The sequence below is a fragment of the Eublepharis macularius genome, chromosome 16 (genome assembly GCF_028583425.1).
Source record: "Eublepharis macularius isolate TG4126 chromosome 16, MPM_Emac_v1.0, whole genome shotgun sequence".
Lineage (NCBI taxonomy): Eukaryota > Metazoa > Chordata > Lepidosauria > Squamata > Eublepharidae > Eublepharis > Eublepharis macularius.
The window spans coordinates 40,785,391-40,798,872 of record NC_072805.1 but is presented as its reverse complement, the minus strand read 5'-3'; the positions used below and the strand labels follow the sequence as shown (position 1 = coordinate 40,798,872).

The 13,482-nt window shown below is 43.2% G+C and overlaps 1 protein-coding gene across 2 annotated transcripts in view; it reads right to left on the bottom strand.

The window, feature by feature from the left end:
* The window catches only part of FTO (FTO alpha-ketoglutarate dependent dioxygenase), a 293,791-nt gene that overhangs the window by 224,166 nt on the left and 56,143 nt on the right, over positions 1–13,482 (bottom strand). For both annotated transcript variants that reach the window (XM_055000443.1, XM_055000444.1), the window contains exon 3: positions 8,539–9,199. In XM_055000443.1, the coding sequence (XP_054856418.1) occupies positions 8,539–9,199 (661 nt within the window). The remainder of the gene's footprint in view (positions 1–8,538; positions 9,200–13,482) is intronic.

Genomic DNA, 13,482 nt, shown 5'->3' with positions numbered 1-13,482 from the left:
AAAAAGAGTCCAGTAGCACCTTTAAGACTAACCAATTTTATTTTATTGTAGCATAAGCTTTCGAGAATCAAGTTCTCTTCATCAGATGCCTGATCCGAACTGGTCAAATACAGAAGAGGAGGGGAGGGGAAAGAACTGGACATATATCACAAGAGGACAGGATGCAATTAGTGTGAAGGCAATCAATGGCAATTAGTGTGAAGGACCCAATGGCATCAACTACACTGTCTCTGGCTCTTACAGCTGCTCATCCTCCAATCTGATATATGCCCTCATGTGCCAACAATGTCCTTCTGCTCTGTACATTGGACAAACCAGCCAACCTCTACGCAAAAGAATAAATGGACACAAATCTGACATTAGAAATGGAAACGTCCAAAAACCAGTGGGAGAACACTTCAATCTACCAGGACATTCCACCAAAGACTTAAAAGTCGCTGTAGTTCAACAGAAACCCTTCAAAAACAAAATCCAACGGGAGGCTGCTGAATTGGAATTCATATGCAAATTTGACTCTGTCAAGCTGGGACTGAATAGAGACTATGAATGGTTATCACATTATCACAGGTAACAGATTTCCTTTACAGAGGCGTGGTCTGGGGGAGCCCGGAGACGCCTGGTGTGGGCTTTGTTTGTCAATTATCTCAGCCTGAGTGCGTGTGGGCTTTCGGGGACCACAGTTCTCTTTGTCAGATGCAGCTGGCAGGGAGAGCTGTGGTTATCGAGGGCTTATACTACATAGGAATTGTATACCTTCACTGCGGCAAACTGACTCCACACCAAAAGGAGATGTTTACATTTACAAGCAAAGGAATGTTTTGATTGCCTTCACACTAATTGCATCCTGTCCTCTTGTGATATATGTCCAGTTCTTTCCCCTCCCCTCCTCTTCTGTATTTGACCAGTTCGGATCAGGCATCTGATGAAGAGAACTTGATTCTCGAAAGCTTATGCTACAATAAAATAAATTGGTTAGTCTTAAAGGTGCTACTGGACTCTTTTTGATTTTCCAAAATTAGAGACAGCTTTTGTTTTTTAACAAGGTAGTTGCATAGCGAAAGCCAGTATCCTTGGAATTTTGAACCCTCTTTTGATTGCAAGGGGAGCCTTGACTGCAAGGATAGTCTGTCATTGTTTGTAGGGGTGGCATCTCTGCCACATTGTTGCTGAAAGGGAAGTCAATGAATCCAATTCCACACAGGCTGGGCACGTTTACCGTTACCTGACCTTGCATCTATCTAAATTGACGGTCAATTATCAATCTGCAGGAACATTATAAATTGGTTTCCACAAGTAATTCCAAGCGATGCTACCAGAAGATTCTCCTCCCATCATAACCACAACAGAAATTAAGCCAAACCATTTTTGTTTGTTTTTCTGTCTGTGTATTCATTTAATAATAATTTCTAAAGGGAAGTATACTATGCTGAAAAAGGCACAAAAAAAGTATTAGGGCCTTCAAAACAGGTTGCTATTGCAGTCCATCACTGGTTTGTTAGCCTGCTAAACATTAACTTGTCAACTAACAGATCCAGTTGTTTATTACTCTAAGATTTACACAGTCAAGCAAGCCTTAAGGGGCAACCGGCCAAGAACAATACAAGTCAAAAAAATCCACAGAAAGGAAAACTCCAGGCTGAAACAGCCTATCCACATTTTGGGAAAGGGAAAAAAAACAGGAGACTACTATAGAATTTCTGCCTACCTATTAAACTGTATTCATTTTTGCCAAATTTAGGGGATAAAGTCTCGTATTGATTACAATAACCGTACACAACATCTGTCTTCCCACGCCCATCCCAAAGACATTTTCTAGGGAACTTGGGAATGAGAGACGAGAGAGGGAAGCCAAAGGAATAAACACTGAAGACGAGGGCTTTTTTTCTGGGAAAAGAGGTGGTGGAACTCAGTGGGTTGCCAGCATGGGGGCAACTCCTGGCAGGAGGTGGAGCCCTTGATACCACATGCGCATGCGCAAAGTGCATGCACATTCCCAGGACCATGCAATGACATCACTTTGGGTCAGCTGGAACAAGGGGGGAGTTTTTTAAAGTTTAAATCACCCTCGGCAAAAATGGTCACATGGCCGGTGGCCCCGCCCCCTGATCTCCAGAGTTTAGATTGCCCTCTGCGCCGCTGCGCAGAAGGCGATCTAAGCTCCCCTCTGTCTGGAGATCAGGGGGCGGAGCCACCAGCCATGTGACCATTTTCAAGAGGTGCCAGAACTCCATTCTACTGCGTTCCAGCTGAAAAAAGGTCCTGCTGAAGACCAATACATTTATTGTGGCATAAGCTTTCGAGGAGTTAGAGGTTAGAACCCATTCCACGGCATGCATGAAGCGTGTCCTCAGTCGGAAGATGGGCTCAAAGGAAAGATAATAGTATCAAGTAAGGTCAAAAGGCCGTGAAATGCAAGCCGTATAGCTTGTGCAAGGGATAAGCTCAAATGCACATGAGATAAACACAATGCTCATTCATGACAGCAGCAACTAGCGATAACCATTATATTATTTATGATGAAGTGAGGACAGATGGTGACTTAAGGCCATAGATGGTGACTCCTCCTCCTCTGCCGCCTGCCCCACTGTTGCTCCTTCAGCCTTCTTTCTACAGAGCACCGCAAGCCACGCCTGCCCAGCAGGGCTTCCTGAACACCTGAGATTTGCAAGAGTTCGGAAAGCCCTATTTGGCACGTGTGGCTTTTCACACTGCATTTAGAGAAGCCTGGGAGGGAAAGGAGTGTTGGCTGCTCTAGGGGATGAGAGGTGGATGGAGGACGGCCCCGTGGTTCAGTGAAAGAGCCTCTGCTTTGCATGCAAAAGGTCCCAGGTTCAATCCCCGGCACTTCCAATTACGATGATCGGGTAATAGGTGATGAGAAAATCCTGAGACCCTGCCAGTCTGAGTAGAGTAGATCATGTTCCATAAGTCTTAGTTTAATTGTTCTTAAGATATGTAATCCCTTGGGAGTTCATATAGAGAAATACTGCATATTAGCAATATGATCAATAAATGCAACAATAAATACAATTCATAGATAATCCTTCTGTAGTTTACAATAAATACTTTAACAATGTTCAATAAATACAATGATGAGCAGCAATTTCATAATGGTCCAATTACGGGAACACTTTGTGCTTTATTTTACTGATTCAGTATAAGGCAGCTACATTTGTGCATGTGTGTGCGTGACGATGGTGTTGGCTCCAGCCAAAATCGCCTGCCAAGCCATCACGTGCAGTTAACACAATTTTCCTAGTTTTGCTTAGGTAACATTTTCTAGTGAGCACAGAAACCCCTCATCCCACTTTAAACCTGCACAAATGCAAGCAAACGTCCCGATAAATTCTAATTTCATCTACTTCACATTGCAGCCTCCTTTTGAAGCCTTCTTAATGAATACTGACAACTTTCTGGAAAGGAAATGGCTATGTCTTATTAATAGGAAAAGAGGACAACGGGTCTTGCGATGCAAGTTTAAAACTGTTTTATTCATTTTAACTTTTAAAAATTATGTTTATTCATTTTCCAGAGGAGTTAGCCGTGTTAGTCTGTAGTTGCAAAATAGTAAAGAGTCCAATAGCACCTTTAACACTAACCAACTTTACTGCAGCATACGCTTTCGAGAACCACAGCTCTCTTTGTCAAATGCATCTCGAAAGCTTATGCTACAATAAAAACCATTCTTTTTTTACCTGTACTCAACTTGGCTGGTCTTGCGACCGTAATAAATGATTGATAAATGATTGAGCTACAATAAAGTTGGTTAGTCTTAAAGGTGCTACTGGACTCTTTACTATTTTTTCATTTTCTGACTGTTATTTTATTTACATTGAAAGCTATGAGCGCCTGCAAGGTAGAAGGGCTGCTAATAAATGTTTAAAATAAATAATTTATTTAAAAAATAAATAAATATCTAGGCAGTAAGAAATTCAGTGCACATGGCGGTACAATTGTACAATCGGTGCTGCTGAAAGCCTGGCTTACTCCAGAGAAGACCCCTGGTCGAACTGTGCTGGGGAATACGACAGCTTTGCAAATGCAATAATAGTGAAGATTGGGAGAATATTAAAGTTCACGATCCTCGGTTCCAGTTTTCGAAGATTTACAGCCTTAGGAGCCAGAAGTTTCAGCAGACGAGTGAATTCCAACGGTCACGAATGGACGGTGAAATAGGAGGTCTCGTCTAACGGCCAAGACTCGGGTTATAAGGAACTGCATAGATCAATGTCAACAAGTTTAATTGCATGGCAAAACGTAAAGCAGGAAGTTGGTGCAGCTGCTGAGGAAACTGGCCAGAACCAATGGGTTGAAATTAAATAAAAAGAGTTTTCGGCTAAACATTAGGAAGAGGTTCTTGACATCCGAGCAATCCCTCAGTGGAATAGGCTTCCTCGGGAGGTGGCGGGCTCTCCTTCCTTGGAGGTTTTAAGCAGAGGCTAGATGGCCATCTGGCAGCAATGCGGATTCTGTGAACCTGGGCAGATCATGAGAGGGAGGGCAGGAAGGGTTACAGCAGTGCTTAGTTCTCATGGCCCCTTCTTACATGCCCAGGGTAAGGCCAATCGCCACCTTGGGGTCAGGAAACAATTTCCCCCGAGGTCAGTTTGGCTAGGGATCCTGATGGTGTTTTGCCATCTTCTGGGCATGGAGCAGGGGTCACTTGGGGTGTGTGGGGGGAGGTAGTTGTGAATTTCCTGCATCGTCCAGGGGGTGGACTCAATGGCCTTGGAGGTCCTTTCCAACTTTATGATTCTATTATTCTAATTTCCTTACTGGTTTATTACTTGCCCACATGCCACATCACTCTCCACCATGCTTCTATTTGCAAGCTGACGGTTTCTCCTACACAGAACCATCCTTCCTATGCCCTCTCTCTGGCATCCCAAGACCCCAAGTGCCCAATCGGTTTGTCTGTCAGTTTTCACCAATTTGGATCTTCCGTTCCCGTGTTTTGGGGCCCAGCCCAACCCCAAAACACCTTAGAACCACATCGGGACCACCTGCACTGGAATTTTGGGAGGAAGAACACCAAAAGCATTTTATTTCTTCTGGAATCGGCTCTGCAGCTAGAACCCCTTCACCGCATCACAAAGCCACATATACAGAATTTCCTTCCTAACGCCTCCCAATTTGCCGTAATGGCACAGAGGAAGGATTCTGAAGCTATAAAGAGAAGGACTGTGATGACGTTCTACTCAATGGCAGTAATAGCTCCTGTTTAATCAACCTACAGTAACAGTTTTGAAAAAAAAAAGTTTCCTTGGATTTGTGAAACGGACAGGGTTACTGCCACGTTCTGCAGAGCGGAGACAGACAAGGCAGCTATTGATCAAACCGCGCCGAGTAAATTGGCAAACAAAGAAACTTTTGTAAAGGTTAATACTATCATATAACACTACACCAAGAACACATTCTGCCAGGTGCACTCCCCTGCTAGGAAGACGCTGAGCTTCTCCAGCTCCCTGTAACAGTCCAGAGAAACCAAAGAGATATCAGCATTTCTCGGGAGGCCCTCAGTACCGTGAAAAACTAAGTCCTGATTTAGCAAAAAGGCACCTTTTTTGGGGAAGGGAAATCCTTCAGCGAACTATAGAGTCTCCAGTTACATGCTTCACAGAGAATCACAATTTACATAGGTATTAAAGTTCAAGCTTCTGCAATCATTAGGACGATATAGAAGTCATTCACTTCTGAAGTGATCTTTTTGGAAGTGTAATTTCAGACGCTCCGGCTACTTTCTCTTCCACATTCACTCTGAGGACATGCTTCCAGCCATGCCCCTCGCTGCATTTGAGTTTTGACTCCCGTTATCTCAGCTCTCATCTTGGGATGGGTGTACGCCACCTTGGTTGCTTGCAAAATTTTTCAGAAGCAGATTTCTCACAAGGCCTTCTCTCGCTGCTCCTTACCGCTAGAGAATGCCACATAAGCGAGAACGATGAAGTATTCTATTCTATACAGTAATATCCCTTTGCCATTAGACATTACGCTAACCTAATCATTCACCTCCTAGATTTTCCAATGCAAAAAGGAGCATCCAAGAGGTAAGTGATTATGCAATATCCAGTGATATCTGGATCCTACCTGGGCACAATTTTAAAAAAATTCGCTGAATATACCTATCCATTTTAATTCATTTATGGGGCATTTATTTTCTCTAGTCCAACCTATTGGTGGCTGTTTTTAACTGATGGCAACCAAATTGTTTGATTCTAAGCTATGCTGGTCAATGACCATAGGTAAAGGTAGTCCCCTGTGCAAGCACTGAGTCATTACTGACCCATGTGGGGACGTCGCATCATGACGTTTTCTTGGAAGACTTTTTGTTACGGGGTGATTTGCCATTGCCTTCCTCAGTCATCTACACTTTACCCCCAGGAAACTGGATACTCATTTTACTGTCCTTGGAAGGATGGAAGGCTGAGTCAACCTTGAGCCGGGTACCTTAACCCGGCTTCCGCCAGGATGGAACTCAGGTCGTGAGCAGAGCTTGGGCTGCAGTACTGCAGCTTACCACTCTGTGCCATGGGGCTCTTCCATAGGTAAAGGTAGTCCCCTGTGCAAGCACCGAGTCATTACTAACCCATTGGGGGACATCGCATCACGACGTTTTCTTGAATCAGTAACAAACACTGATTGACACTGACACTGAGAGATCTCTGTCTTTTGGTGCCACACCTCTGAAGATGCCAGCCACAGCTGCTGGCGAAACGTCAGGAACTACAATGCCAAGACCACGGCAATACAGCCCGGAAAACCCCCAACAACCAAACACTGATTGATTGATAGCAAACTGAAGTTATATATCATTTGACTACAGAATACCATTCGGACCCAAGTTGAGTCATGATCCAAACTGGGACCAAAGCGGACTCATCGATACCAAGGTACGGTTGGAAGGAACATGAAGGAGCAGCCTTTCCAAAGCTGGGCAAATTTGGGTCTCATCAGTACCTGGCTAGCAGAACTCATGGGAAGCTCAGACAAGCTACCTTGGGCTTCCTGATAAAAAGAAAAACAGCACATAAATTAAAATCCTGAATAAACTGTGAGGTTGCCCCAGGCCCAAAATATTCACATAAAAATACGATAGCTGTGCGATGTTGCAATTGCTGGAAACATTGCATGCTCATAGGGGCCTAATACTGGAGCTTTTTAAGTGAGTACACCTAAATATCTTCATAAGACGGAGATGCCCTTGTTGAAGGGCCATATCTTCCCCAACGAACCCCTGGTGCAGCTCCACCCATCTCTGCAGGGCCCTCTCTGTGTCTCCTCTTGCCTGACCTTGGACTTTTCCTGAGATTGCCCACTCTCTGCCATCAGGAAGGCATCGATCATTAATACCTTCAGAAAGAGGAAATGTTGAAGACGGCATGTGAGAGCAGTTAAATGTTAACAGACTGGTCCTCTTTTCTTGGTTGGTATATTTTTAATGGTTTGAGGATTTTTTTAAATGGCTTTAAGTGTCTCCCTTTAAACCATTTTGTTAGGGGAAACATTGGATAAAAGTTTTGCAAATTAATTAAAGTTCTCATCAACTGGAAAACAGAAAAATGACAAAAAGTTGAACATATCATATAAGCTAGCATGGCGTAGCAGAGGATCTGTGTTCAAATCATTGGATAAAAGTTTTGCAAATTAATTAAAGTTCTCATCAACTGGAAAACAAAAGGTTGAACATATCATATAAGCTAGCATGGCGTAGCAGAGGATCCACCTTTTCCTTTTCAAATCCACCTTTTCCTATGAAGCTTGCTGGGTGAAATGGAATCAGTTACTCTCTTTCAAACTAACCTGCCCTCACAAAGTTGTTGTAAGGATAAAGTGAGAACTGTGTATGTTATCCTCAGTTCCGTGGAGGAAGGCCAGAATAAAAACATACTAGACAGACAGACTTTCCCCGTCAACAGGGCTGTGTTCCAAAGTGCTACATTTGTCACAGGACATGACAAGCTAGCAAGATGGGACACAAACCCACACAACGCAGCATAAACACCGGGGCAAATTTCCTACCAACCCGGGGCAGCGTATCACGAAGGAAGAACAGTGGTAAAACTCTGGAACAACTTCATATTTGACAAATCACCCCAATAAAGAGCGAGATGTCAAACCACAATAAAACAGTTTAGAGTTCTGGAAACAGGTATCTGTGGGAACCGGCAAAAGGGGAGATTTGACAGATTGTGTTTTCTTGGCTCCTGATCAGCAGGTTAATTATAGCAACTTTTCAGGCCACTCAAAGTGCTCCTGATAAGAAGTCAGCTGCAACGAACATAGCTTGGCTTACCGAATCTCCCCCTCTCCCCCTAGCCCCCTGATCCTCAGGAGATAGAAACTGACAATACCTGCTTACACATGAAAAACATGGTTTTGCAGACAATAACAGCAAAGCCGGTCACGTGTTGCGAAGCTGGCCCTGAAGAAAGATTGCCCATTTGTGCGAGCACACCACAAGATGAAAGAAAACTCTGGGGGTTTTCAAACGAAAGGGCGAGTTTATCATTTGCTGTTCCCCTTTCCATGTTTACCCACCTCCGCAGCAATAACTGTAGACAGCTACTGTTGACCTTTCGACCAGATTTTCGTCATGATGCCAGCTTACGGCCATCTTTCCCATTCCAAAATAAGGCTCTTGTTTCAAGAACGGCATTTGTTGAGGATCCATATAATTTAATAACGTCAGGTTGTAGGGTGATCTCTCTTTCAAATCACTACCGTCATTCTTCAGGACACGAGGAGGGCTTTGATCTTGTAACGTGGATCCCATCACGGTAATCGAAGGAGCGTAATCCTGAGGCCTATCAGTGGCGGTGCAATCTTCTGTTTCTTTTGTCTCCGCCAACTTTTGCTCTTGCAAAACCCGTGTTGTTTCTCTGTACATGTAGTCATTAAGTTTGACTAATGCTTTGCAAGCTTTGGATATTTCTGGATGGGAATAATTTATTTCATAACTTTCCATGGGCCAAGGGACTGTAAATAACCTTGTGTTCAAATATTTGTAAGTACATCCTGGGTTTCCAATTAAAATACGAGACACTGGGGTAAAAAAATCTTTTCCTTTGATCCTCACAAGATCCTGGAAGAAACAGCCAAATTTTCGCAAAGTCAAAAAAGCTTCTTGAACTCCTTCATGGACATCTTTGGGTATCTTCTCAGCCCTTCTGAGGATAAGTTTGGAATATTTTCTCTTCCACTAAAAAAAAATATATGTATTTATACTTTTAAAATATTAGATATTTAGTTGAATATAGAGATTCATACAATGTAAGAGAGGAATATGTGAATACTACAGCGTCTGACATTCACCACCACACTCAAACCACGTATATGGTAAGCAGAGAGAGATGATTTTGCCTTGAAACTTATACACACAGTAACTAGATAGATAGCTATTACTGCTACATAGAGAGTGCATTTTAACCTGCTCTTTGCCCTAGGACCTCAAGATAACATATGTTGATTTCCTTTCTCCTTTCTAGCTTCACAACAACCCTGTAAGGCGGGAGAATGACTATGTGACTGATCTAAGATCAGTGAGTGATAGAAGATCCAGTGAGTGTCATGGACCATTCCAACCCAGGTATCCGATACCCTAGTGTGACATTGGAGCTACTAAACCACACTGGTCTCTGGGAGGCTGAACAAGTTGTCCACTTGTTACTTAAAAACTCCTGCCCTCCCTTTTCTTGCTTCAAGCACGGCATTTGTCTCACCACTGTCTCATCTATTAAAATACTATGGAATGTTCACAAACATTCCAACTGCTTAGGATCAACCTGTCACCAAATGCTGTTGCACAGGGCTGCCTTTGTGAAATCAAACCTCAGAACTGGCCTTAGGGTAGGAAAGGTTCTATGTTGCTTGCCGAAAGGTGGATAAGTAGTGATGGGTAAACGAGGGGCCCGATTACATGTAATGCTGGGAGGGGGTGTGAATCTGTGATGGGATCTTCAGATATATAATTTAACTGCAAAAAAACTATTTCCAAAGATTAAGACTGCAGCGCTGGGGAAGGACAAGTGAACTCTTCCTGCCCACAAACTATTGCCCTGATCAAAAATGACTGCTGCAGTGGGATGTCAGTTATCTGCATTGTACTTTCTTCCATAAGGAATCTTAAAGCAGTCACATGGAAATATTTCCAAGTGAGGAAAGCATACAGGAGGAAGAGTTAACCCTCGCCTTCTCAAGAGGGTTTTTCCTACTGCCTTCCTGTGGCTGCTTTTTGCTGCCAGGTTACTTAGCCAGAGATCTGACGGTGTGCTTTGGCCCCAACTGAGGGAATGAGAAGGTTTGGGGAAAGAAGATAGGAGGTTGAGTGGCTAACAGTCTGCGATCCAAACATGTATCAGGCTTGCCCCATAATCCCAAGTCCATGGGGATCTCCACCACGAGGGGGCTAAAAGCCAGAGGCCAGAGAAGGCAGGTTGTGTGGATCTGCCACAAACAGGACAAATAAAAGAAGATACTATAAAAAGTAAAACCCACAAAAGGGATCCTGCCACTCAAAAACCCAGAAAAAAAAATCAGGCCGGGCTTGTTCAAAGATAGTAATATTTCACCGTCTTGTTAAAACTGGGAGCTAATGCATTCCACATTTTAATGCCAGCTTAATGAGAGGCATGTTACCTCTTGGCTTGTGAACTAAAGATTACATGCTTTGAAAGCATTTTATCAATATATCTTAAATGGTGTCTGTGGGGCTCCTGTTCTTAAAAAGAACCCGGGAAAAAAATTCCCCTCTTCAAAAAAAAATAATCACACATTGGTATCTCAGAAGAAAATCAGGAAATGGAAACACATTTCCAACACATCTGAGAATACTGTTCGGTCGTCTTTAATTCTCCAGCCAGTCATCTTTCTATGTTCTACATAAGGAAGGCATTAAGAGATCAGAGGAGAAAAAGGAAGAGGGTGGCCGGGGGAGCCTATGGAACTTATACTGGACACTTTTACTGATTGTAAGAACAAAACTTGTGTATTTCTTGCTGCATCTCCGACAGCAGATATTAAAGGTCATCTCACTTGTTGAGAAGATAAAAGCAGCCCTGCGACTGGACACTTCCTCAAAGCACACAAAACATTTCATGTTTAATTTTTAAACATGCCCGTTATTCCTCCCTGAACAGAATCTGGCGCACTCTTGCCGTCTGGAAGGCTCTGCAACATATTTTCAGCAACCTACAAATCACATCCTCTTTTTTGTGGTGCTCAGAGGACCTCATCGCTCAAATGACAACAGCAAGCCACAAACCAAGGGAGGAAATCTCTGGAGAAGAAAGTTGGCACTGATGTCGTAATGGGAAGGGGGGAAAAAACCCTCTCATCTGTATACTAGATTCTTGTTGCAACTTTACGTCACAGGCTCGTCACAGACATGTACACCCTTCTTTACGTTACCTTCTTGTTTCTTTACGGTGGCCTTTCTGCCAAACTCCAAAATTACACAAGCAGTTCAGCTGCCTGTTATAAAATGCACGTCCCTCAACAGTTAGCTTATGGAACAACCCCAAAGCTCACTGCACCACCCATTGAGGCTTTCAATACTTTTCATTCTCGGGTACTTCATCGTTTAGAAAATACATTCAGGTTTCTGCAGGACAAAATTTATTTATTTAATTTTCAATTGGCAGTGCTGCATTATAAACTTCTATTCAACAGAGGCCAGAACCATCTATATTCTTAGCGTACTTTTTTAATCCTTCCTTCTTCATTCAAGGAACCCAGTATTGTTTTCCCCGTCCCCTATTTTATCCTTACAACAACCCTGTTAGGTGGAATCCATCTCTCTCTGAACCTAGTCCGACATTCTAACCACCATACCACTTTCCTCATTACTTACCCACCTAGCCAGGCCTCGTTGCTTGTTTTGCTTAAACACAGTTTCTACGACAAAGCTTCTTTCCCACATTTTGCTTACTACGGGCCAAGCTACAAGTGACCCCTGACACAGGTTGGACACTTGTCAGCTTCCCTCAAGTTTTGATGGGAAATGTAGATGTCCTGGTCTTGCAGCTTGGCTCTCCAGCTGCTGTCCAATGGACTTTTCAACTGTCACTTGTCCAACATTCCGCCAAGCTGCCTACATTTCCCATCAAAACTTGAGGGAAGCTGACAAGTGTCCAACCTGTGTCAGGCATCACTTGTAGTTTGGCCCTGTGTTTCTATACTTGTTTCTACTGTGCTTGCTTACTTGTGTTTTCTATAAGGAATTCAGAGCAACTTCAAATAGCTCTAAGATCATTGCTACAGAGATCAACAGGAGATAGAGTAAGCACACCTCTAAGCAGGTACAACTCAGCATGCAGAGAGACTCAGAAAAAACATCTCGATATTCCCTGAGGCACCTCCCTTTTTGTGGCACCAAAGGCTACAGGATAGTGTTATCAATAGCTATTTGCCATGTTGGTCAAGGGGAGCTTCTCAGGGAGTTCTTGGGGACTTCTGTTGGCCATCACTAGACCCAAAGAGTTGATTCTCATCCTACACAACTCTTCCTGTGTCCCTATGAATCACAACTTTAATACCCCAGTGCACGCACACTGTGATGAGCTCAATGTCCATTAGATGACTACCTGAGTCCAAAGACGTACATTCCCATCCTGAGCAGTTGTGTATGTTATGTGCTGTCAAGTCACCTCCAGCCTATGGCGACCCCACAAATGAAAGACCTCCAAAAAGTCCTATCATTAACAGACTTGCTCAGGTCCTGCAAACTGGAGGACGTGGCTTCTTTTATTGAGTCAAGCCATCTCGTTTTAGGTCTTCCTCTTTTACTACTGCCTTCCACTTTTCCTAGCATTATTGACTTTTCCAGAGAATCTTGTCTTCTCATGATGTGGCCAAAGAACGATAGCCTCAGTTTTGTCATTTTAGCTTCTAGGGAGAATTGAGGCTTGATTTGATCTAGAACCCACTTATTTGTTTTTTTGGCTCTACATGGTATCCGTAAAACTCTCCTCCAGCACCAACATTTATAACCTTCTAAACCCATTGATTTCAGTGGTCTTAGAAGGGCATACCCAAGTCCACTAAAATCAACGGGTTTAGAAAGTTACAGGTTGGTACCATTACAGCCTTAACTCTCTTAAAGAACAGAGGTTGTCAGATGCCAGTTTTATTTATGTTAACTCAAAGGGACGGAAGAGTTCAAATCTTTTTTAACAAAGAAATGGAGGGAGGGAGGGAAGGCGGGGAAAGCTCTTTCCTTCCTGAACCAGGGGAAGAAAAGTGGGTTTGTTTTTTTTAAAGGATGCTACTTTGTATGCATCTTTCGGCCACATGTCAATACAAGAAAGTTGACATGGCTATAATGTAGGAACTCCTGCTGTAGCTGTTCAAGCTAAGTAAGAGATTCCTTTTTATGTCTTTCATCTCGCTCAATATGTTCCAACTTAGTTTGACTGAACTCAACCAATTCTTTCCATGTGTTTTGTATTTGACCCGAGTGTTGTCCAAAAGTGACATAGCATATTC